Here is an 18,965-nt window from a genome sequence, read left to right on the forward strand (position 1 = left end):
AATTGACTATTTTGTGGGCGAAACTTGACAGCCAATTGCCCACAAACAGCCGTAGATTGAGTGACCAAATTTTAATAACGCTTGAATCGAGGGAAGAACCGAGGAATGACGGTGAAGCTTCTTGAGAAGAGTTGCAGAGGCACGTGTGTGGAGTAAGTAAACTTACCTAAGTTTTCGCCCCACCCGGGAATCGAACCCGGGTCCTATCACTTGGTCAGTGGTCTAACCACTGAGCTACAGGACTCCGCGACTCTGTGACACAGGAAGTATTCACACCACCATGAGCTTCCTTTTTACGAGTCCACAAGCCATCATCGCTTTTAACTGAGGGAGCAGTCAGCACTTCAAACTGGCACAGCACACAGAATGCATTGCCAGAAATGGTACATTTACCTCAGTAACCTGGTGACACCCCAAACCCCACGCAGTCTTGGCCTTAAGATTATTGCCCTGCGACTCTTCTAAAGCAGTCTTAAATTCAGTCTCTGTTCGGACACCGTCATTCCTCAGTTCTTCCCTCGATTCAAGCGGGTTTTTCATTGGGTTGTTATATTAGCTTCTTTACTGCTACGTCAGTCAGCACATCATTGTGTGTTTGGAAACCACTCTTTTCCAGCACATCACTCAATACTCTCACTTTCCCCACTGTCTCCTGTTTACCAGCAGTTAGCTTTGTGTTAGTGAATCCTCACACAACGCTGTGAAGCTTCTTGAGAAGAGTTGCAGAGGATTTCAAAGAGCTGTTCATGTGGCGATGGATTGGTGAACGTTCCCTCTCCCCCAGGGAGCAGATCTCTTATGATAGACAAGAGTTCATTTCAATTCCTCTGGGCTGTGACTGTCCTCTTGCTGTCCTGCCTTGTGTTGTGTGGCCACAGCAGCTTGGTGAAGCGATGGCGGAAATCAGGAGATGTGGTGAGAACACAGCCAAACCGCTCCATCCCACCGTCAGCCACAACACATTCATTCAGCTCGACTGTGAGACTGAGCAGGACCGTCTCTGCTTCTTCTTCTGTTTCTAGGGAAAGGAATGGGAAGGAACACAATAGGGTAACATCAATAATCATACTAATATTAATAATAATGCTTGCGTTTGATATAGCGCCTCATCACGTCATCGAGATGTCTCAGATCTTTGACGTCCACCTGAATAGGGCACAGTCGAGACTTCGGTCTATCTCACAGTGGAAGTGGAAGACGAGGCTGAGGAACGTGAGGACAGGACAACTCACCAGCTTCCAACGAATCAACTTGATCCATTCATCTGTCTCCTGGGCAGACTTCCCCCCAAGGTAGTGTGTCTGTTCTGGGAAGACCAGGCTGTGAAGAAACAAAATGTCGTGACTATATTTTTGTGGTTGAAACGTAACAGCCGATGTGCACATTGGTTGATAAGGTCTTAGGAGGTCACAGAGATAGGGAGGAGCGAGGCCGTGGAGGGTTTTGAAGATGAGGACGAGGATTTTAAACTCTGGAGCTTTGGGAGGACACTTACCAGAAGGAGTTGACTTTGCCCTGTGAGTAGTCAAACTGAATATCTGTGCACTGCGACAGGTTGATAATGCCAAGCGGATCTCTGTCCTGATAGAGGGAGAAATTAGTTGTACCAAACAACATGCAAACAAATAATAATAATAATAATCCTCGCATTTGATATAGCGCTTTTCACGTCGGGAGGACGTCCCAAAGCGCTTCACAGAACACACTGTAAAGTGAATTGACTGTATATTTGTGGGCGAACGCGGCAGCCAATTGCGCACAGCAATGTCCCACAAACAGTCGTAGGTTGAAAATGACCAATTTATTATTGGTTTACAAACAACAATAAATCAAATAACTTGCATTTACACAGGGCCCTTCACAAGGGGCTGTGTCTCAGAGCGCTTGACAGTGACAAGGCAGAGGGATTGGGGAGAGAATTCCAAAGCTTCCGGGGGTAGAGGCAAACAGCCCCGGTAAGGCAAAGCTCTGCAGCTCCAGGACAAACCTACCTGCTTCTCTTTGTAATACTTCAGCTCATACCTCTGGATAGTCACCCAGCGCGTGTTCCAGGTCTAGAACAGAGAACAGCGAGAGCACAGTGCGTTCACACTCCTGAGACTGAAACTAGACGGTGGGATTTGGAGAAGACCTTGGATGAGTTACGGTGAGGTGAGAATTGAGGCCAGAAAGAGTCACCAGCAATAACAATAATAATCCTTGCATTTGATTTAGCGCCTTAACATGTCATTGAGGTGTCTCAAAGCGTTTCACAGAATGTACTCTAGTGTGAATTGACTGCTATTTTGTGGGCAAAACATGGCAGCCAATTGCGCACAGCAGTGTCCCACAAACTGTCGTGGATTAAGTGATCAATTATTTAATTTTCCCCGGAGAGCGATCAGCCAATCGACTAACAACCTGGTTCCTACTTACTGCTAAGTAAACAGAGGTGTGTGGGTGTGTGAAGTAAAGAAACTTGCCTAAGGTTTCGCCCCAAACTGCCCAGGAATCGAACCTGGGGAAAAGAAGGTATGTTCACAGGATCTTACCTTGAGTAGCTTACTCAGTATCAACAAGAAACCTTCCTTAGTGCCAAGCTGCAAGATAAGAGACATAAAGTTATCCTGTGCCAAATTTTCTATAGTTTCACTTTACTCTCAACGAAATACATCCTCCCACGTATGCCTTGTTTAGCCAACACAAAGTTTCGGAGAACAAAATCATCAGGTCACAACAAGTTAGCACAAGTAATTCTGCAATTTTCTTAAATTAACTGCAATGCAAGTTTACAGTTGCGCTGCACCATTCATGTTGGGAGGATGTCCCAAGGCGCTTGCCAATCATGACTTGGCACCTGAGCTTGGAGCTATGGGGTGGGGTGGGGAAAAATGACCAAACGCATGGTCAGAGAGGTAGGTTTTGAGACAGACTTTGAATGAGGTGAGGGAGGGAGGGATGGAGTTCCAGTGATAGGATGAAAGTCCGACCTGATATTTCTTGATTCTAAATTAATTGATACTTACAGCAGGAGCTTCAGCCACCAGCTCAGTGCCTGAGCAGCCAGACTTCAAGGTCAGGTGAACAGTGACTGGATCAAAGAACAGAGGTTCAGGCACTTCCCTGGGGTAAGGGGACTTCAGCAACACTGGGGAGCCTGAGAGGAGCAAACACGATAGCAGCTTAATAATACCACCTAGTATCCCAAACTCAGCCGAAACACTCCCACCTCCGCTACTCAAATGCCTTTCTTGCCAGTCTCCACAGCTCCTCTATCCACAAGACATCTCAATGACATGTTAAGGCGCAGATTTAATGCCTGATCTGTGCTGGATTAGGTGAGCTCAAAGCAGTTGAGGCAACAACTGGATTCAGCATTTGATTCACAAACTACAGGAACTTCCCCTCCCCTCTCCTCACCTGCAAGGTTTCCGATCAGGGGCTGATCGGCAAAGTGATTCCGAAACTCCTGAAGCGTCAGGAATGTGTATAAGCCAAAGATGTACCCCGTCTCCAACCGCTTCACCTGAAAGTGCTTGACGGAATCCTTTGATCTGAAAAATAAGTCAAACCAGGTTTGATGCTGGACTTCAGCCGCCATTCAGCTGCACGTTAAAGATCCAAGATTAACTGAAAAGAGTAAAGGGCTTTCTCCCAACCAACCCTCCAGATAAGTGTAATATTAATAATCCTTGCATTTCATATAGCGCCTTATCGCATCTTTGTGACGTTTCAAAGCGCTTCACCGAACATACAGGGAGGGAGCAAGGTGGAGGGATCGTGGGATGGAGTTCCGGAGGGTGGGGGCAGAGAGGCTGAAGGCTCGACCGCCAATGGCAGGGCGGGTCAGATGAGAGCGGTGGAGCAGGTCAGAGCCCGCTGAGTGGAGGGAGCGGACAGACGGGTCGATGTGGCAAACAAGGCTGACTAGAGAGGGAAAGTCTGTGGTTATTTATCAGGCCGCACTCACCTCACCTCCAGCACAAACTGCTTGGGCACATCTTGGTCTCGACGTAGCAGGTAACTGCCATCCTGTCCGTTCAGAATGAGCAGAGCCTCAGCAGCGTGGGCTGAGATATCGCCATGATACCAGCTGCAGAGAACAGGAGAGGGTGACCAGCGACTAGCAATAATACCCTTAAAATATCACCTCTTCCGCCCAGCAAATTCTGATGTTCTTAAAATGATCGTTTGATCGAGGTCTCTCAATGGCTAATACTTGTTGTACCGAATAGTGTTGAGTCAGTGCACAGCGAAACAACAACAAAATTAGCTTTATACGGCAACTTTCTCGTCATTAGGCTGGCCCAAGGCACTGGACAGTTGCACCCGAGCTGATTATGATTTAGAAATCCATCCCAGTCCCTTCGCCTTGCTCCCTCCCTCTCCTCCTTCAAGGCACATCTCAAGACCCTCCTCTTCGACCGCTCCTTTGTTAACCCCCTCCGCCCCATCCTAATCCCTACCCCCAGCTCGGGTCCAAATCCCTGACTGTCAAGTGCCTTGGGATGTCTTCCCGAGGTGAAAGTCGCTGTACACATGCAATTGTGTTTAACAAGGCACTTAACTGAATAACGCAGTGAGTAGGGCGGAACGCCAAGCACGTCTGGTATTGTACTGGAATCTCTAGATTCCAAGTGCTTAGAAACTAAACAAACCAAAGAACTTCACGGCACTTCAGAATCAGAAGGCATATCTAATGCAAGCACAGATCATGCGAGGAAACTCCACTTACTCGAACTGGTGCAACTCGTCCACACCGCCTCCCAGCACGTAGGAGCTGCTACCCTCTGGCTCACCCTCCATTTTGATGTATCATGTCTTCTACCTGGGAGGACGGACGGTGTCTTGCCAGGTGTCAAGTTTCAGGAACTATTCTTCCTTCGCTGACAGGTATGCCAATTTAATTTTGGAAAGCGAACCTACCCTTCAGCACTTGTCTGAAATCTGAACCGCTCTCAGTGACAAACATAAAAGCCACACGAGGAGCTATACACCTATTGATCCATTCTGCCTTTTTACGAAATCACTTGCTCTTTAATGCCGTTGCTCGCCTTTGCTCCACATCGCTCAATATGATAATCCACTCCACAAAAGAACAACTTCACGTGGGGCTGCATCTCGGAGTCCTGTAGCTCAGTGGTTAGAGCACTCGCTTTGCAAGTGAGAGACCTGAGTTCAATTCCAGGCAGAGGGCGAAACCTTGGGCAAGTTTCCTTACTCCACACAGAGCCTAATAATAATCCTCCAAAACCAAAAACAATAATAAATTGGTCATTTTCAATCTACGACTGTTTGTGGGACATTGCTGTGCGCAATTGGCTGCCGCGTTCGCCCATAAATATACAGTCAATTCACTTTACAGTGTGTTCTGTGAAGCGCTTTGGGACGTCCTCCCGACGTGAAAAGCGCTATATCAAATGCAAGGATTATTATTATTATTATTAGTGGTTGACAGCAGCGGAGCTTGGGTGAGGGAGGAGGTGACCCTAAGCATGGTCCACGAGGAAGATCTTCAGTCATGGTCTGAAAGAGGGGAAAGGAGCAACGCAGGGAGAATTCCAAAGCTTCAGGGCGTAGTGACTGAAAGCGCAGCCGCGGGATGGTGGAGCGGAGGGGCGAGGGGCAAGCAGGGGGCCAGAGATAGCTGAACAAAGGCAGCGGGTAGTGGAGTTGGGAGAAAGTGGGTTAGATAGGTTGGGGGAATCAAGGGCATGAAGGGATTTGAAGGGAGTGGATGATTCGGTCCTCATAAAAGAACCTCAACAGTAAATGTCGGTGAAGCGCTCTGAAATATTTCACTATGAAAAGGCGCTATCAAAAGTATTAGATAAAAGGGAGGGGATGAGCCAGACCATGTAACTGCATCCTATAGATAAAGAGCATTAGAAGTCCCACACCTCGGTACCACCATTTGGTTGGAGTGTGCAGAGGTGCACTCTCACTATAAGGGGACGAGTTACGTCCAACACTTTGGGTGTTTTGTGTGTTGCGTTGTAAGGGGGCAATGTTGTCCATGTGTATATCTTTATTATTTATATTGCTAAATATATATATTTTTTTATTTCACTCACACCTTGTCCACAAGTGATGGGACGCTTTCTGGAATATCGCTTTCAGTCTCCGCAGTTGGCTGCCGCGTTTCGCCCACAAGATATAGTCAATTCACTTTACAGTATATTCTGTGAAGCGCTTCGAGACGTCTCAAAGACGTGATAAGGCGCTTTGTTAAAGAATCCTTAGCACCTGATGGTTCGTACGAGAGTGTACCAATATGGAATTGAGCAAGTAGTAGACTTCTGTAACAACCAATCTCAGGTTTCATCTGTGCTCAGTTAGCTGATCTCAGGAACAATTTGCCCCAGAGCCCTTATGGATGGGAAATTCAGCCAGGGTTTCCCCCTCCTCACCAACCCACTTGGAAAGCGTGTCAATACCGGTTGGAGACAGAAACTCGTTGAAAGCTAGTGAGATAATTGGGGCAAAAACTTGAGCCAGGCACCTTCAAGGAGGAAAAAGTTGATAAGAGGAACAACAATCCAAAAAGTTGCTTTGAAATAGTTTTATTATCTTATGGTTGTACAGTTCGGTCATGCCGCAGGCACAGGTGCTCGCTTCTCCCTAACTGCACTTGTAGTTGAGGGAGAAAGATGGCAGATGCCACCTGTGTCCCTTTGCATCTTCTTACTGAACCTCGCTGCCACTTTGTGTTGAGGTTCCCAAAGCAAACAGCTCCTTGTATGGATCGACGCAAGATGGCTTCCTGAGGGGTGTTAACCTTTCGAGAATTCAGCATCTTCTCTGAGATTTTTGTGCTTGTAGATCTTCGGAATGTTAAACCGAGGTCCAGTCTGACTTTTCAGCTGCTCATTCGTTCAATGGGTGTTTGTGGCACAAATTAGCTGCCGCGTGTGCCTACAAAATACATACTACACTTTGCAGTAAAACTCCTGCGAAGCGCTTCGAGATGTTGTCCTGTTGTGAATAGGGGCCATATCAAATACAAGGATTATTATGTTGTAAATTTGCACTTCTGAATTTGGGAGTGTGTCTTTCACTATATTTTCCCGACCCCTCGCTTATCCTCTATGTGTGTAGCTATCAACTGGGCTGACATATGGTATCAAGACCACCTGTTGAGGTACCAGGTGTCTTCTATCACCAAAAAGATAATACAAATCCAACCACAATAAATCTATAATATGCACTGAAAGTTTATTAGGTTGCCGTTATGCAATTTAGAAAGCCCACAGAATACAATAAACCAACTTTGTTTCAAAAAGAGCGAGCAGACCCAGTGTTGGACTGGCTATGATGATAAAAGTGATAGCGACGAAGTACATCGGTTCAACGTGCATCAAAAGCAACTGAAAGTGGTGCAGAAAAAGGGACGGATATAAAGGTACACAAGGAAAATCCGGCTGCGCCTCTGTATTTTGAATAAGTGTTTTTATTGGTGTGAAATTTCTTGCTCCCTTTTACAAAACGACTGCTTGCGGGGACGCCGCCGTGCCGCGCTCGGCTGCCGCACTTCGCCCAGGAATACGCAGTCGGTCCACTTTACAGCACATCCTGCGAAGCGCCTGTGAGACGTACCGGAGACGTTTGATAAAAAGCGCCGCATCAAAATGCAAAGATCGTCGCGAAGCCATGATCCAGAGCGATGGAATTCCAACGCGGCGCCGAGCACTGCCGGTGAGAGGCGTTAAACCCGAGCTCCCCGCCCGTCCAGGTGGGCGTTAAAAAGATCCCGGGGTGGGTGGGTGGGTGGGGGGCTGTCGGAAAAAAGAGAAGGGAGTTTCGTCTCCCACCCCCTCCACGACTCGGATACTCTTAAGCACGACGACGTGCGTCAAGACACCCGGTTGACCCCCCACAGCCCACCGGAAAAACCACACGCACAAGCGCTTCGCCGTAATGACCCAAGCGCTGCGGTGCAGTACAGTACAGATAATAACAACAGTAATAATGATGACGATGATGATGATGGCATTCAACACAGCGCCTTATCGCGTTGTGGAGACGTCTCAAAGCGCTTCACAGGATCGACTGTGCGTTTAGAGATAGAGAGTGAGAGATAGAGATATAGAGTGAGAGATAGAGAGAGTGAGAGAAATAGAGTGAGAGATAGAGAGAGAGTGAGAGACAGAGAGAGAGAGTGTGAGATAGAGAGTGGGGATAGAGAGAGGGATAGAGAGTGAGAGATAGAGAGAGGGATAGAGAGTGAGAGATAGAGATAGTGAGAGATAGAGAGAGTGAGATAGAGATAGTGAGAGACAGAGAGAGAGAGCGTGTGAGATAGAGAGTGAGAGATAGAGTGAGAGAGAGAGGGATAGAGAGTGAGAGATAGAGATAGTGAGAGATAAAGAGAGAGATAGTGAGAGATAGAGAGAGAGAGGGATGAATGGATGGAGAGAGAATGAATTAATAAATCCGCCGCTGGTAAACAAACGCCGCCTTTCCCGGCGCTGCCGTTACCTGTCAAACCCCATCGCTCCCTCCGCCGCCATTGCTGTCAGTCAACGCGCGTCGTCGTCGTCTCCCCACTCCCCCCTCCTCAGGACCGGGGTCTGGGCGGCGGCGGCCGGAGCCACCGGGAGCGGCCCTGTCACCTCCTCCTCCCGGTTGGGGATGGGGTGGGGGTGGGGGGGGGATATATAAAAATAAAACACGAATTGAACGCGATCGTCGAGGGTTTAAGTCGCCGCGTTTTCAGCAGAAATTCAAACCTAACTGTCCCGAGAAGACGACGACGACGACTCCCTTTTTTTTTCGGGAGGGGCGGCGGCGGGAGGGGGTGGGGGGGGGGGGGGGGGGAGAGGGGCGGCTACGCCACAGCATTAAAACAACAGTCCTCCGGTTTGTTTACCGATTTTTCGTCTCTTTTTTTTAAAAAAAAATAAACCACTCACTCACTCACTCACTCGAGGGACAAGTTGTTGTTTTTTTTTACCTCAAGAGGTAAAAAATAACGCCGCGTCGCTTCAACGTCGCGCGGGGGGCGGGAGGGGAGAGGGGGAGGAGGAGAGGGGAGAGAGTGGGGAGAAGGGGGGGAGGGGGGAGAGGAGGGAGAGGGGGAGAGAGTGGGGAGAAGGGGGGGAGAGAGTGGGGAGAAGGGGGTGAGGAGGAGAGGGGGAGAGAGTGGGGAGAAGGGGGTGAGGAGGAGGGGGGAGAGAGTGGGGAGAAGGGGGTGAGGAGGGGGGGAGAGAGAGAGAGAAAAAAAAACCGTTAAAAAAAGGGGCGGGAAAAACCAACCCGGGCACAAAAGACCGTTGGCGAGAGCGGTTGGCGCCGGCGTCGGAAGAAGCCGCCGCCTGATTGGCCGCCGGCCCCGATTTGAATGAGCAACGCGCGCGCCGATTGGCCGGCGCGGGTTTTCGCGCCGCCCGCCCGCCGACGCCGCCGACGGCCCCGGATGTGGACGGGCGCCAGACGGACGGAGCAGCCCAGTTTGGCGGTTTATTGTCTGGAGGGGAGCGAGCGCGAGCGTGTGACAGCCGGACGGACGGACGGACGGAGACAGCGGGAGAGAGAGAGAGAGAGAGAGCGATCGAGAGAGAGAGAGACACCGTGACTGCCCGGGGGAGCGCGGCGCCCATTCGTGACGGGGAGAGAAACCATGGTGAGCGGAGCGGGAGGGAGGGGGCAGAGCGCGCGGGGGCCCGGGCCCGGGGCCTGCGCCGGAGGCTTCCCGCGGGGCTGCGTTCGTTTGCGCCTTCTCCGCGCTCTGGTGGTGACAGGCGCGGCGGGAGAAGGGAAGGGAAAGGGGGTATCCGCCGCCGCCGCCTCCACACACACACACCCACCACCACCGCGAGGAGAGGCGGAATATGTGTGTGGGGCGGCGGAGGAGAGAGGAAAGATGGCGGTTGAGCGGGAAACGCCAAAGCGCCGGTTGTCCGGTGCGGTCCGGTGGGTCGGTCGGTGCCGCTTTGTTTATTTGCGGCCGAGCAGAGACGCTCCGCTGAGGGAGAGGGAGGGCGGGAGGAGGTGGACAGACACTCCCGGGTGCGAGAGGTACCGGCTCCCGCGGCCTTTTTGCGGCCTGGAGTCGCCGCCGCCGTCGTCGTCGTCGTTGTTGTTTCCCTCCCGAGGGCTCCTCAGGACGTGGGCGAAAGGTGTCGTAGGGAGAGAGAGAGAGAGAGAGAGAGGGGGTAAAGGCTCACCACCGCCCGTGGCCATTTGCTTCTCTCTCTCCTTCACTCCCTCCTTCATCCCCCCCACCCCCTGTTGTCAGCAAAGTGGCGGGAAAACCCCATCCATCCTCCCGTCATTGAATCATCATCATCCTCCTCCTCATCATCCTCCTCCTCCTCTCCCCCCCATCACCATCATGGTGACCCGGCGCCTCGTCGAGTCGTCTCCGAGCGCTCCGCACGACACGCCGTTCGGTGTAGTGACTGTGTATTTTTGTGAACGGTCGATGCCCAGAGTTGCCTTTCCCTCCACAAAAGCATACAACACCCCCTCTCTCTCTCTCTCTCTCTTCCTTTCCCTCCCGACCCCCTCACCCCCATGTTGTGACCCGCAGACCCCTCACCGCTGGTTTGTACCCCCCCCCCACCCACCCACCCCCGGCGCAGGCGGAGTTTTTTTTTTGCAGCCGCCTGTGAAGGACCCCGACCGCCCTCGGGTTCTTGTAAGGTGTACGTTATGTACTTTTCTTTAATTAAAAAAAAACACACCGCACACTTCTCTGATGATGACCCGCGCGTTTGCTACAGCGCCTTATCGCCTCGTTGGGACGCCTCGGAGCGCTCCGCAGGATATACTGTAAAGTGACGTTTGTGGGCGCAGATACGGCCTTCTCTCGGCTCGTCGGCCAGGTTCGCCTTTCACGTCATTAGCATTTTGCAGCCTTTTTTTGGGGGGAATATAAAAACTCTCGCCCTCCCACCTCCCCAGAAAGTCAAACTGTCATGTCAGCAAAGTTTAAACGTCCTTATTTTTAACACATTGGGTGGGGGGGGAAGCATATGTAAAGCAGACGCCTTAATTCAAAATCCCGTCTAGGGAGGGTGTTGTTTTGTTTGGTTTAGTGTTTCATGCAAAGGCTGCTGGAAGTTTATAATAGGGAGCCATTGCTGCAACTTGGATGTAAAGTGGACTTGTTTATTGGGAGTGTCGAGAGATATTTTGGTGAGAAAGACAGAAATGGTTTGCGGTGTTCGCCAGTATTTGTAATAAAATATACAACTTAAGAGTTCGACTTGTGAGCATCGGGTTCCAGTAATGTTCTACTGAAAAGTCAGTAATGTTCTCCTGAATATCTTATTGAATTATATTGACATGCTCCTGACCTTGTGTGGAAGGGTAATTTTGATGGAATTATTTTAAGATTCAGGGAGTGGTGTGTAAACATATGTGGAGTCGCTACTTGTAATTAATACCATTGTTTATTTGGAATATGGTTTTGCCCTATTCATTTGTATTTTGTAGACTGTCCAGATTAGAGTTGTATGGGATAGACTTTATTTTAACCCAGTCACTGTCGGATTAAGAATGCATTAGGACTTTTGTATAAAAGGTGTCCTATGAGTTCCCAATTAATTATATTAGAAAAGCCAGGATTGAGGATACAGTCCAGGAAGTTCTCAAGTTTAGTCTAACTAGTTATGATATAAGGAAGAAATAAAGTAGAAAATAATGGAACGTGTTGAGTGCTTTGAAAAATTGGTTTCATAAACAACAACAACAACTTGCATTTATATAGCGCCCCTCACACAGGGTAGCGTCCCAGAGGAGATACAAGTGCAATATTTACCGGATAACAACTACAACAAGATTACGTTTGAATAGCGCCTTTCACATTGGGAGGACGTCCCAAGGCGCTGAAACCCTCTGACCACTGCATAAATATTCTCTGGTTTAAAATATCTCTTGGCAAGAACACTGTTGTGTGCAGATGAAAATTACATTGAGCTTGACCCGTTTGATAGTTTTGAAAAAGTATATTTTGAGGCTTATATCTTTGTCAAGATTTGGGCAAGAAGGCCTTACAGATGTACCTCTTCCCTATAGTACAGAACCTCCACATTGCGCCAATAAAAAGCTAAATGTCAGTGCTTTGGGCTCATAAATGTTTTTAAGTGTTAGCACATTGTGGCTGGCGTAGTATTCTAAATTAATCTTCCTTGTAATTTGTATCAATTATAGATGTACAGTTTATCAAGAAACCCAACTTTTTTGGATTTCTTTGCTCTGAAATATAAATGTTCCGTCTTTCTATTTTACTATAGACACATCACTGTTTGCAACGACAGCGATTATTCAATGAAATATCTTGCTCGCTATCAAAACAGATTGCTTGATAAAGGTTACCAATTTGAGATGAGTTAGAAATCTATGTCTCGCGACTGATAGTTTCCACTTGTCTAATGGAGTAGTTTATTTCACCTGCGGATGTTGGGCTTGCATTGGTTCTTTGTTATATGTGAAGAATGCATTCTTTATTTTCGTAAACAGGTTTTGATTTCTTTTTTTTAAGTTTATGGCAACAGCCACATCAATGCTGAAATTTGTGACTGGATTATGGTTGCTGTGTGCAATTTGGAGATTTGCACACAGCAACCATGGTTTAGAGAGAAAGTAAAGTTTAGCTGATAGCCTCGTTATAGAATGAAATATAAAGTCGTCAAAATTTTGACGTGCGCAACTTTTCCTTTTACAGTAAAAATTATAAATGGATGTTTGTGCAGGTGTGAGAAGGTTTTTTTTNGTAGCAGTTTAATTTATCTTAATGGTCTGTATATTTTCACTCGACAGGCTGGCGGGAAAGCAGGGAAGGACTCGGGGAAGGCCAAGGCCAAAGCAGTTTCTCGCTCGCAGAGAGCAGGGTTACAGGTAAGGATATTGCGCAGATCAGCTCTGCGGAGTTTAGGCACTGTATCAACCATATTGAATCTACTACTTGTTATAATAATCCCTCCAAAAAACAAAAACAATAATAAATTGGTCATTTTCAATCCACGACTGTTTGTGGGACATTGCTGTGCGCAATTGGCTGCCGCGTTCACCCACAAATACAGTCAATTCAATTCACTTTGCAGTATATTCTGTGAAGCGCTTTGGGAAGTCCTCCCGACGTGAAAAGCGCTATATCAAATGCAAGGATTATTATTATTATACTACAACAGAAAATACGGATCTGCTTTTGGGAGGCTCTTTTCATCTTGTTCTAGAGGTATTTTACACTCTTGAACTGCTATTCATTTCCATATCTGCTTTTGGCAAAAGAAAAACGAAGGCTGTATCGTTAATAAGAGTTGTTCAGTTTTCTTTCTCTTTGCGATTTTGGCTTTGCTTTAGTATCCCAGTGGAGTGGGGAATTGGCATCCATTGCCCTAATCTATAGAGTTATAATCTGTTTTTCTTTCAGAAGCACATTGTAGGATCTCTTGATTTGTTTTCGATTCAAAGGTGTATCAGAATCCATTTACAATGACTTATTGTTTTTATTTATTCCTGAATGTCTCAATGCTTAATTACAGGTGGTTGTGAGTTGGTAAATATTTTAAGTGCAAGGCAATACTTCTGCAGTGATCTATGTTAATGTATTATTACTGATCTTGGCAACTAACGGTTTGGGAGATGCACTTATGTTCTTCGTGGTTCAGGAGTGCATTTTTAGGACCAACATTAATGATGCTACTTTGGACTATCTTTTCAATTCAGTTCGTCAGAAAATGGGGTTTACCTAAATAGAGTTGAATAATTATACTGAACTAAATGATGACTTCTGTGTGCTGTATATGAAGGTAATAAACAAAACTAAACTTCAGCACGACTATTTATATGAATTACTATATCGGACTTATTACTATTAATTCCCATATTCTCGAATTTAGTAATTTTAAAAAAAATGCACAGTGATAGCTGATCACAGTAGTACTGAAGCACTTATGTATCCTACTCTATCCTAAATATGATGGATCATCAGAATGTTAATCTGGGTCTTGTTTTCATTTCTATTGGTCCCTCTGGATTATATTGTGTTTGTAACAAACTAATGAATAGGGTTCTCTAAGGATTGTGTTTTAATAGTTTATGTAATATAAATTCCAGACAAATAACATTGAATGTTATTCCCAGATTTACCTTTTGAATCGTTCCTCTCTGTTTCCACAATCGATTCTACACACATCTGTACCAAATATTTGTTCCTCAACAGCCCATCCATGTGGGTTTTGGAGCTGGGATTGATGTTGGTGACGTGCCTGTCAGACCGGGGTTCTAAAATCTGAACTCTATTCTGTATTCTTTCAATTATTGTCGGCTTTATAAACCGGTTCAGGAAACATTATTTAGTTAGTTTCATTTAGATGTATTTAAAGTATTGACTGCTTGGTACACTTGAGCCCGTGACTGACTGTCTAATGGGTGCACTGAAATCTAAATGACAGTGTATCTAGTCCATAGTATAGATGTGCAGTAGTGTGATTGCAAGTGGAGTGATAGAAGTTATAGCTTTTGTTGATGTGCTTTCTTTCTCAGTTTCCTGTGGGTCGTATTCACCGGCATCTGAAGACTCGCACCACCAGCCACGGCCGGGTGGGAGCTACAGCTGCAGTGTACAGTGCTGCTATCCTCGAGTATCTCACCGCTGAGGTGGGTGATGGGATTTGCCTTCAGATTCTAACCTATAACAGAGGACAAGCACTTCAATTAACCTTATCCTCATGTGGAAGGGCTGAGAACTCTGACCTGTTTGATGTTGTGCCTTCCAAAAGGAAAATTGAGAGTCGTACAGCATTTCAACAATGTTTACTCGCGCAGCAGTGTTTCCATTAGACTTTACGTCTTGACCGAAAAGGACCAGTTGCACTGAAGTAAGGTTAATCTTGGTGTTTCCTCAGGTCTTGGAGTTGGCAGGCAACGCGTCAAAGGATCTGAAAGTAAAGCGCATCACACCACGTCACTTGCAGTTGGCTATCCGAGGTGATGAAGAGTTGGATTCGCTGATCAAGGCAACCATTGCTGGTGGTGGTAAGTGTCCGCTCAACGCTGTGCTATTTACACAAGTTACTCTTGTGGATTAGGATGGACAGATCCTCTTATTTGTAGGATGTCAGGAGTTTATACGGCAATTTGAACGCGGGTCATTAATTTATTTAAATCCTGAGGTTTTTTTTTGTGAGCGGTGGGGGAGTGATGCGGTGCAGAAAGTTGACGGGTTTGTTGCTCAGCTGTAGCTTGAACGGCATTGTGAATTAGCCCGAGTAACAGTAAACATCAGGTTATAGAACAATTTAAGCACCAATGCAGTAATGGACAAAACACCTGAATCTTGTTGGCCGTCTTGTTTTGGGCTTTGTTACATCATTAGAATATCCACTGGGCTGCTCATTGGAACCAAGTCATGACATGCCATCAACTTGGGTTTTTAATGCTCGTTGGGAATGTAAGAGCTAGTGATGTGTTGACAGTGTTTGTTTGACAGTGCACAGATGGAATCTGATTCAGAATAACAATAAAAAAAATTGATGTGTGATCTTATTGAGGCTTTAAGATCTGTGACGCATTTGATCTCTTCCCTAATCCAGAATGACAATACAATGTACTTTTCGCCTTTCAGTACCTCAATTAAATTTGACTTTATTCTTTAATATCTTGGACTAGAATCTCATCTACTTGCGAGGCAACTATCGCTGGCCTTCAACTGCTCTACTTTTAGTCCCATCAATTGATGTTCTGAATCTCAAAAGTTCTCAAAACTTTGATCATATTATTATTAGCTTTCTTCCTCCGAGGCTTCAAGTGTTGTCTGCTAATCTTTTCTTATACCTGGCCATCACTATGTTCTAATCAGCTAATGGCACAGACGCAATCTCCTGTCCCACCATCATTAACTCCTTCTCGCAACTGAATGTGATCAGTTTTTATTTTGTTTGATATTTTGGGTGACTGCACTATTACCCTCAGTATTCCCAATCCCGGAGCTCAGCTTCAATGTTACAGCGGTGTACGTATAATAATGGCAATTAATCCTGCTTTAGTGCAGAATTTCAAATTAAAATCAATTTTGGTGTAAATTGCTATTGGAGTTATCTAATTTGGGGTAATAATGCTACGCTCTTTGCGGTGGATTCCCATTGATACAATAATGAGCTGCTGTTTATCTCCTGGGTCTATATACTGTTGCTCAGGAACATGCGCGACTAATGTCTCAGTCCTGTCGTTATTTTGCCTTGTTGTACAAATGGGTCTATTTGCAGATAATAAATTACTCTGGAGACTGATGTTCATATTCTACGTTCAACTCCTAGTGCTTCACCTGATTTAGCTGTAGTTGGGGGTTGTAGTGTCAGTTTCTTTGATTTTTTTAAAGTCTATTAGTTACAGTCCGTATTGCTTATTACATCAACTGATTTTTCTTAAGAGTAATATGGTTGTCTTAGCGCTGAAACAACAGGAAGTTATCACATTTGAGGCTTTCGTTATATTTATGTCTACAGCGAACACATTTTAGTCTGTGTGACTAATTGCCATTAAATGTTGCCACTAGATCTTACATTTCATAGGAAGTACTGCTCTCCGTCATATGGTTTATGATCTAATAATCACACTATTATATCTCTGAAAAACATACAACACAGTAAATGTTCGCTATGTCCATTGGCATTAAGGCTGATCTGTCCGATAGTTCATACCAGGGCACACTGCTGATCAGGAGTTTAAAAAAACATTAATAGCAGTGAAACATTCAGAGGTGAGACTTCAGAGGCTTAAGCACTGTCCAGAAGAGTCCCTCATGATTTATTTTCATCTTGAAGTTGTTGGTAGAAATGTGGTTAAATTTGGAACTCCATCCCACAGTCCCTCCGCTTCGCTTCCTCGCTTCCTCCATTGCCTCCTTCAAAAATCTTATCTTCGACCGGGCCTTCACCCCTCCGGATCCCAACCCCTGGCTCGGGTCCAAATCTCTTGACTGTCCAGCGCCTTGGGATGTCCTGACGTGGAAGGCGCTGTTTGTGTACTTCTTGTTGTTTTAACATAGCTGTGGCTGAAGAAAAAGGGATCATTTGCTATACAACAAATGCAAATTAAAATCCTAACCTAAATTGGTCGCTGAGTTCCCATAATAATAGCTGTTATTGTCCGGCTTTCTGTTGGTGTGGACGGATCTGAACCGAATGGCTGTTGACCTCCATGACCGTGGTGGGGGGTGGAATATTTTTGGAAGGAAGGAGTGAATGGCAAAGTTTGAGATCCTGGATTTGATTGCGATGTTTCTGTTTGTAGGTGTGATTCCCCACATCCACAAGTCGTTGATTGGGAAGAAAGGACACCAGAAAACAGCATAAAGCTCAGTTTTGAACCTACCCTCTTCCTCCCTCCTGTCGTACTGTAATTTGGACAGAAGAAACCTGGGGTTACTTGGCATATTTTTTTTAAAGAGTAGTTAAAGTAAACGGAAGAGTTTTAGGACATGACTTTTAGTGTTCAATTATAATCCAAAAGACATGTTTGTATGTCATGCAGTTTAGATTTGAAGCTGTATGCAAAATGTAACTAGAAAAATACAGCGATCTGTCAACAGCTAGGTTACACCAGTGTGTTTTATACAATAAAACAGTTCATAAAAAAAACATTTTTTAAAAATCTGGTTTGCTGTGTGTCGTAAGTTTATTTCACAATGTGTTTCGTAAATTCTGCAATAATAAAAAAAAAATTCTCTTAACTGAAATGAGTGACTAAAGGCTTAAATGGGTCTCTGCACTTGACGGAAATTAAATCTCTTTAATGTTTTGTACGATGACTTCAACTTGCACTTTGTTTTATTTCACCTGATCGTCAGAACCAACGCTTTGGGTATATAGGTCGTTGCGATCCTTTACATTTGCGTAACAAATTTGCATTGCGTGCGTTTTGCTTATGTGCCTCTGTGCTCCATTCCACCTCTGTGCTACTCTCAGCTCTCAGTAAGACCGTGGGGGGGTTCGAGCCATGGAGTGAGTGATTTTATTTGGGATCATCAGCCCCCCCCCAACATTAAAGGCGCTATACGAAATGTAAGGGTTATTATATCTTGTAGGGAATTGCTGCGTTTATTAATTTCACGCGGTGTAACGTGCTGACTGCTGCTTCCTGGACGATCCAGGAATTCTCGACCATTAACAAACATCCGCCGTGTGTGCGTGTGGGGTGTCAAACACCCAACTGATGAGGATCCTCCTCTGTGCGGTGAGGGGTGTAAGAGGGGTTCCCGTGGAGCAGGTCACATTGGCTGACAAAAATGGGTTCAACGATGATGGTGGGAGTGGGGTGATGATCCCAAACAAAATCACTCACTCCATGGCTGTTTGTGGGACACTGTTGTGAGTAACCGCTGTGTTTCCCCCACAAAATACAGTCACTATAGACATTACAGTAAAATCCTGTGAAGTGTCCCCAACGATGTGATAGGAGGTGATATCAAATGCACATATCATGCTCTATGCACCAGATACAGCCAACAATAGGACGTGGTCTTTGGAGAGGAATTCTGACCTCTGTATTGATTGATTCCCTGTAAGTCTGCAACAGTTCGGCGTTTGACACAGCGCCTCACCAACGCTGCGCCTCAAAGGCTTCCCGGGTTATACTGTGAAGTGGTGTAACTGCGAGTTAAGTTGAGGGGGAAGGAGATAAGACGGAGGCTTTGGCTGTACGGGGACTGTGTGTCACGGATTTCTCTCTCCCAGTGTCGTGGCCGACTGCCCTCCCCCTCCAAATAAAACTGATTATCAGTTTCATGGTAGTGCACAATTGAACGTCGCTGTTAAGCGCTCCGAGGCGCTGCCCTGCGCGTGCGCGGTTGTTATTTGGACGTCTGAGCGGAGTTTGAGTGATGTGCTGCAGTGTTCAGATCCAGCACTAGATGCCGACATCCACCGCGTTTCATCAGAGCCCTTCTCGCAGCTCGTGCAGAGAGAGAGAGAGAGCGTCTCATTTTGCTGAGGAACAGCCTCTGCGCCGGTGCGACTGGTTTGTGAGTATTGAGAATT

General features: G+C 46.3%; 2 protein-coding genes across 5 annotated transcripts; one reads left to right on the forward strand and one right to left on the reverse strand.

The window, feature by feature from the left end:
- Positions 1 to 209: 209 nt before the first annotated feature.
- LOC103187763 (dual adapter for phosphotyrosine and 3-phosphotyrosine and 3-phosphoinositide) lies at positions 210 to 8,616 on the reverse strand. Of its 4 annotated transcripts, none has more exons than XM_007907401.2 (9): positions 8,458 to 8,616; positions 3,950 to 4,072; positions 3,400 to 3,533; positions 3,006 to 3,136; positions 2,532 to 2,579; positions 1,992 to 2,054; positions 1,496 to 1,581; positions 1,233 to 1,320; positions 210 to 1,018 (listed from the first exon to the last, which is right to left on the reverse strand). In XM_007907401.2, exons 1-9 carry the CDS (start codon positions 8,487 to 8,489, stop codon positions 968 to 970), a joined length of 756 nt encoding a protein of 251 aa, XP_007905592.1. In that variant the 5' UTR covers positions 8,490 to 8,616; the 3' UTR covers positions 210 to 967. The 4 variants fall into 4 exon arrangements, with proteins under 4 accessions (XP_007905592.1, XP_007905591.1, XP_007905590.1 ...); XM_007907400.2 differs by lacking the exon at positions 8,458 to 8,616 and adding an exon at positions 4,715 to 5,125 and having other exon boundaries at positions 210 to 1,012; XM_007907399.2 differs by lacking the exon at positions 8,458 to 8,616 and adding an exon at positions 4,715 to 5,125.
- A 770-nt stretch (positions 8,617 to 9,386) lies between these two features.
- On the forward strand, positions 9,387 to 17,737 carry LOC103187764 (histone H2A.V). Its single transcript, XM_007907403.2, has 5 exons — positions 9,387 to 9,601; positions 12,745 to 12,822; positions 14,473 to 14,586; positions 14,835 to 14,964; positions 17,221 to 17,737. Exons 1-5 carry the CDS (start codon positions 9,599 to 9,601, stop codon positions 17,280 to 17,282), a joined length of 387 nt encoding a protein of 128 aa, XP_007905594.1. The 5' UTR covers positions 9,387 to 9,598; the 3' UTR covers positions 17,283 to 17,737.
- Positions 17,738 to 18,965: the final 1,228 nt, after the last annotated feature.

This window comes from Callorhinchus milii, unplaced genomic scaffold, assembly GCF_018977255.1.
Source record: "Callorhinchus milii isolate IMCB2004 unplaced genomic scaffold, IMCB_Cmil_1.0 Scaffold28, whole genome shotgun sequence".
NCBI lineage: Eukaryota > Metazoa > Chordata > Chondrichthyes > Chimaeriformes > Callorhinchidae > Callorhinchus > Callorhinchus milii.